Source organism: Poecilia reticulata, linkage group LG9, assembly GCF_000633615.1.
Source record: "Poecilia reticulata strain Guanapo linkage group LG9, Guppy_female_1.0+MT, whole genome shotgun sequence".
NCBI classification, from domain to species: Eukaryota; Metazoa; Chordata; class Actinopteri; order Cyprinodontiformes; family Poeciliidae; genus Poecilia; species Poecilia reticulata.
Window position 1 is genome coordinate 28846972 of NC_024339.1, and position 6335 is coordinate 28853306.

A 6335-nucleotide genomic window follows, 5' to 3' on the forward strand; every position below is an offset into this window, starting at 1 on the left:
CAGCCCTACGTGTTATATGATTTCTGTCTATTCCATGCCCTCCACCCCCACCATAACATTCCAGATTTTATTTATAGAGCAGGAAACTCTGGGCACCTGACTGTTCCCAGACAGGAAATGTACCTAGCCTTCTGCAATGCTTTTATGACATATTTTTCAGCCTCGCATGCAAGTTTTCTCCCTCAACTTCTTCCTGCTTGAAGATGACACTGCCTCCCCATCCCCGGAGTTCGCAAACTGGTTTGACCACCCAACTCTGTGTTAACACACTGCCACCGCTGCTGCCCTTGAGCCAGCCACTATTTTTAGCTCCGGTGTTTACAAGGACATAAGGGCAGGATAATAGGCACAGCTGTGTAGTTTTTCATAAAGCTCTGAGCAAATATTGCATCTGAGGGGCAATATGCTACCCACTGCCTGAATCATGCGTCCCTCTGCCACATGAGTGGTTTTCGTCCCAAACGCAGCCACATTGTTCCAGTTAGATTTGGTCGTCCCTTTAACTCTATGGGAAAGCAGCTGTGCGCCAGCGTCCATACAGCTGATACCATCTCCTCTTTATTGTCCGTGACTGATTCTGAGTTTATGACCTCCTCACTTAAGTGGATTACCATGTGAGCACCCCCTCCGCCGCCTCCTCGCCCCTATGCTGCCGAAAGAATGGCCTGGTGTCACCAGGTAGACGTCGGACGTCACGGACCGCTGCTTTTCGCAGATGCTCCGGCCAAATCATCCCGTTGTTATTACGGATCGTAATGAGGGATACGTGGATGGAGAGGCTCATTGAGGATGGTAATAATGAGGACCCCGGGCAGAGGCAGCAGCATGACATCATGCTGGAACAGGTCAACAAAGAGCGTCTTCCTGCTATAGTCCTCCCCTTCGGCTCAGGTCTGGCCAACGTTTCCTGCAGCTTCCTGTGGCACTCACACCACACACACTTGGAGCGCTTTACAAAAAAAAACAAAAAACTATTTGATAATCAGGTTTTGTCAAGCGCAGTGTTTTGCTAAAGTATTCACAGTCCTTGAAATATTTTTTTTGTCAACTTACAGCCTCAAAATTCAGTGTAAGTTTATTTTTATTTTATGTAAAAGACCAACAGAAACCATAGCATAATTGTAAAGATGTTTTTTTTTGTTTTTTTTTTTAAACAAAGATGTAAAAATGTAGAGTGCATTTGTAATCAGGTCACTGAAATTACAGCCACATGACCTTTGGAGTGTTACTCACTCCATTGTTGTTTAGGGTCATTGAATTACTGGGAGGTGAACCTTTACTTCCTGCTCATGTCTTCTGCAGCCTCTAACAGGTTTTCTCCTAGTATTGCCTGCATTTAACTCTGTCCGTCTTCCTACGAACTCTGTCTAGCTTTGCGTCCCTGCTGAAACGAAGCATGATGGTGCCACCACCGTGTTTCACTGTGGGCACTGTGGTGTGTTCAGGGTGTAGCTCATATTCGTAATGTTCAGAATCAGATTAATCTTTATTTCCACTGTTACAATAGCAATGAAAGAAACAGTTTGGCACTTCTCAATGGCAGCAAAATAAATTATAGTAAGAAAAAGAATATCAAAGACACATGCAAAATCAAAAAGTACATAAATACAAATTAAAAGTCAGTAGTATTTTATATCTAAAGTGCCGTGTGCTTTGTTCCAGAACATAGCTTATTGTTGTGTTTGAATGCTTGTGGGTAAAAACTGATGTTGATCAATTATTATTTTTTTCCCTCACCTAAGCTGTGAATGTTTGCAGCTCTGCCAGAGTTTCCCTGGGCCTGCTTGCGCAGCCCGTCGGTTTAGGTGGATATTCCTGTTTTTGTAAGTGTAGGGTTAAACCACAAGCTGCTTGCTGTTTTCCTGGGTCTTCGTAATCGTACTTGTTCTCCAATAAACCTCAGAGACCTTCAGAGAACAGATCGATTTACTCTGAGATTGACACTATCTCAACTCAACATAGGAAGGTTAGTAGCACTTATAAATGAGTCTGGACAACAAAGTATGCAGGACTTGTGCAGATGGGTTTAAATGCTTAGAATAAATTGGTTCTCTGCAGGAAAATATTATTATTATTTACCTCTGGTTGCAGAACACTCACTCATGAAATGTTACACAGCACAGGAAAAAAAACAGCACAATCTAAAAAGGTGTGATTTTTCAACTCGTGTCTTCTGCTCTGACTTGCCAGCGGCGGACTGATATTTGACGCTTTTGTCATCTAGATGCTTCTTGTGATATAGCAAAAGCGGTGCGTTGCTCAGAATCTCTCTGCGGATCCCTGACACACAGGAAGAGGATGTTGTTGAGTGCCAACGCAAGCTCTTTTGTCTTTCCTTGATGACTTACTCGTGCATTTTTCATCCATGCTTTGCATTTCGAGAACAGCTCCCCTCTTAACCCGTAGGTCCCATGCAAATGCATTTCTAAGAAACGCGCAGTTGGACGCTGTGGGAGGGAAGGGAGAGAGGAGAGCGAGCGAGAACAAAGACGTTTGAATCAGTGTCTGGTTGCTTTGGTAGGCCTCAACGTTGCCAGTACCTCGCTGACCACCAGAGGATGACTCAACCACGACGCCGACATTTAACAGCTTAGACAGAGGAGGTGATGTGAGAAGAAGCGAAAGTTGGATCATTACAAAAGGGATGATTGGTTTGTTTGTGAACAAAACGAGGGGGTCAGCGCAGGCAGGAGATGAGTGCAGAAATCGACCAAAAATCCTTCTCGCTTTTTGCACGGCGTGGGCGTAGAGAGTAGCTCACGAGGTACTCGCAGCGCTCCGCTCTACCGGTGCGTTCACGGCGCATTCTGCTGCAGCTGTTGCTGTACGCTGGGTTTTACAGTGCGGCTCTCAGGATGTGGTTTTCGTCTCGATGGCCATGCGAAAATCCAACTTTACGCTCGGGGCGGAGGCCAAGTGGAGGTGGGCGTGGCTTAGGCTAGCAGCCTCAGATCCTTTTAAGTGTCAACACTTTAGGAACATAACCTCACAGCTCAGCAGTTGTTTCTGAACGTGCGAATGGACGGGCCCTGCAGGACGCTCTGTCTTGGTTAAATCGAGCGGGAGGACATTGCTGCAGAAAGGTCACGATAACGACACGCAGATGTTTGGGATGCCGGTAACCCCCACCCACCGGTTCGTCACCCCCTCCCCCCGAACCCCCCCGGTGTTGTGCCAGACTGTTGTCGTTCCCTCTCTGACCTTACATTTTGCTGCACTTGACGTGCCTCGGTGATGTCAGAGCTGCTGAGCAGAAACATAAATAAAGGGCGGCAACCGCACTGTGTGCATGGAACAAATTAGGCCGACAAGTTCCTGTGTGGAGGGAATCCACAGAGCGGCGCATATTTCAGCTCAAGTGTAACTGACAGGCCATGAGAGAGCAAAACGGTTTAATAAAGGAGGAAATAAACAGAGCGCCAAGACAGGATGGTTTATAGACTTTTACAAGCACATTCATGCTGTTAGTAGCCTGGTTTTTATAAGCAGGGCCCCAGAGTTCCTGGTAGTCTTTACATTGACTAAAACATATGGATGTTGTTGGGGGTGGGGGGTTTGTCTCTGCTTTTTAAATAAAAATCCTTGTGGTTCTTTTTCTGTTGACATAACTAATTCTTTTGTAAACTTCCTTCAATGTCTAATTTCTCATTTCCTGCCAGCATATTTTCCCCTTCGTTGGCCAGATATGCATCAGGGATACAACGAGAATTAGGTATGGTTTGCAGTAAACACAAAAAAACATTTAAAAACAAGATTGTTGACATTATTGTTTTTCTTTTTTACGGGTGTAGCATATTATAACATCTATTATTACATCTACAAAATTAGCATCAGAAATCAGAATTAGCTTAATTCACCGTGTTTGTGCACACAAACAAGGAATACGACTCAAAGATTTTGAACTAAAATATAAAATTTGCATATAAATTGAGGGGACATTTCTAATTTAACATAGATTAGAAAGCATTTGAATTTTTTTTCTTCAAAACGTTTTTGCTTAAAATATACCTGATTCTTATTCTTTATAGATTATATTAGCGCATTAATTAGTTGTGACTGTTTACTTGGGGAAACCCGTTTAATGACAGCATTGTCTTAACAAAAGTGACGTTTTTTGCTCCAAACCATGAATGTCAATATATCTTTTTTTTAAGCAGGCAAAATAGTAACACTATCTAAAACTTTAACTTGATGCCAGTAAGACATAAACAACATAACTTAGAAACGGAGTAAAATGAGTAATATTTGCATGTTTGCAGGTGAGGTTGGGTTCCTTTTCATATACATACTTATAACTCTTATTAAAAAAAAATAGTTTGAATCAGCTGATCAGCTGATCAATATTCTGTTGGTAAGATATGCTAATGGACTGCCAAGTGGCTTGGGGAGTGTTGTATGCCAGTAAATTAGGGAAAATAAGGTCCAGTGACTGAATGTTACATATGTGTTTTATTCATTTTATCAATATTCATGTAATTACTATGCGCTACTTTACCATAAATCAAAAGTAAAGCATGCTATGATATACAGAAAATGGGATCTCAAAATCATAACAAGCAGAAGTAAATAGCTTGCATTGCAGAGTCCCTCGCTAAGCTGGACGCTAACACGTTGGACAATTCACATCAAGGCAAAAGATGCTGACATGAATTTTCTTATCTCTTGTCAGATCTTCTGTTTTGTTCCTGTTTTTCTCCAAAGTGAAGGTGGAGCTGTAATCGCTGCAGTTGTTCTCCACCACTGACAATAGGCAAGCACAGACAAAGACAATACACAATCATCACCTCCTCTTGCTCTGCGGTCAGAGATCTGAAAAGGAGTTAAACCACAAAACGACCTGCAGTTCTGGGATTTGCACGTTAGGACGTAGTTATTCGGGCCGTCCGGTCTTTAGATTCTAAGAGTTGTTTAAAATGTGCAGCAGATTTTAATATTTATTAGATTGTTTTTAACACACATCTTCCTCTCTACGTCCTCCTGATGATTTAACAGCTTGTAGAATCGCTTTCAGTACTAATAACTTGAAGTAAGTGTTTTCTAGAAGACTTTATCAGTCACTCACATCTTTGTAAAGAAAACTTTCAGCTGGTTTGCTATGCCTGACCAGGTAGATCTATTCTGCTGATGTTTGTTAATGCACAGCTCCCTTGAGGTTAAGCTGTCAAACAAGTGGCCTTAAATGCAACTCTAGAATATTTTGGTATAAGATACACCTGTCTTATGGCTGCCAAATCATTGCACTTTCTCCACCTTGTTTAATAGTATAATGTGCTCATATTGATGCTGGTCTCCTCTTTCCAGAAGACACAGTTTAGGAAGTCTTTCAGTTTATTCAGGTGCAACTTTGCGAACGTCCTCCTGACAATCCCAACTTCCTCTTAGTTTTATTAACTGTATTAACATTTTTTTAAATCTTTAATTTCTCAAAGCAAAGCATGATCTAAACTTGGGGTGAATCTTTAGGTTCCTCAACTCCTGAAAAGATTGATAGTTAAGAAAAAATGTCTCCATATCTAAATAATTTTTCTCACTGCAGAGTAACAAGTCTAAGATATTTTGGAAATGGCTTTAAACCCCTCGTGTTGAGCACCTGCACGCTCCAGACCAGCCAGTTAGCAGAATGACTTCTTTCGTAGAGGAAGTCACACTTGCCAGTAATGAATTGATCGAGAGTGATAAATGTCACTGAAACAGCAAGGGTGAACTTACTTTTCTAGGCAAAGCTTTTCTATTTTAGTTTTGCTTTTGCTTTGTAAACAACAAAAAGAGAACATTTAATGAGATCAGCTTTATTATGACCTGACAGATAAAACCCTGCAGCTGAAAGAGGTTGTGCTATATAGTGCATTTTGTGAAATGTAAAGGAACCTTAAACAAAAAAACCAACAACAAAAAAACCTGCTTGTTTTATTCAGGCAGAAGAACTGAATTTGGAGGAGCATTAATGGGCAGATGAGAAAGAGGAGGAGAAGATGAAAATAAACAAGTTCAGGGCGCAGCGAGAGGGAAAGAAAACAGGACACGGACAGAAAAAGGAGGAACTGCATTATTTGTGGTTGTCTCGGCATTGTGTACACTTTGAATGCCTGGGTGGAACCGCCGGTGTTTAGTACAATTATTTAACACGGCGCTGACCCGCGGCAGGAAATCTGTGCCGTTTGGTGGACCCTCTTATTTGCGGACGCCTAACAGTAGCGCAAGCGCACTCGTTTTCATTTTAGCGGTCCCCCCGTGGGGAATGACCTTCTCCATTCACTGTACTGCTGTGTGTGTTTTGGCTGACATTATGTTTTTAATAAAAGAGATTAAAATGCTTTGCTACGGAAAAGTATATA

At 42.0% G+C, this 6335-nt stretch overlaps 1 protein-coding gene across 1 annotated transcript in view; it reads left to right on the forward strand.

Annotated features, from left to right (window-relative positions):
* Positions 1 to 755: 755 nt before the first annotated feature.
* The window catches only part of grk5l (G protein-coupled receptor kinase 5 like), a 23078-nt gene continuing 17498 nt past the window's right edge, over positions 756 to 6335 (forward strand). Inside the window, exons 1-2 of the mRNA XM_017306540.1 lie at positions 756 to 891; positions 2817 to 2922. Of these exons, the coding sequence (XP_017162029.1) occupies positions 756 to 891; positions 2817 to 2922 (242 nt within the window). The remainder of the gene's footprint in view (positions 892 to 2816; positions 2923 to 6335) is intronic.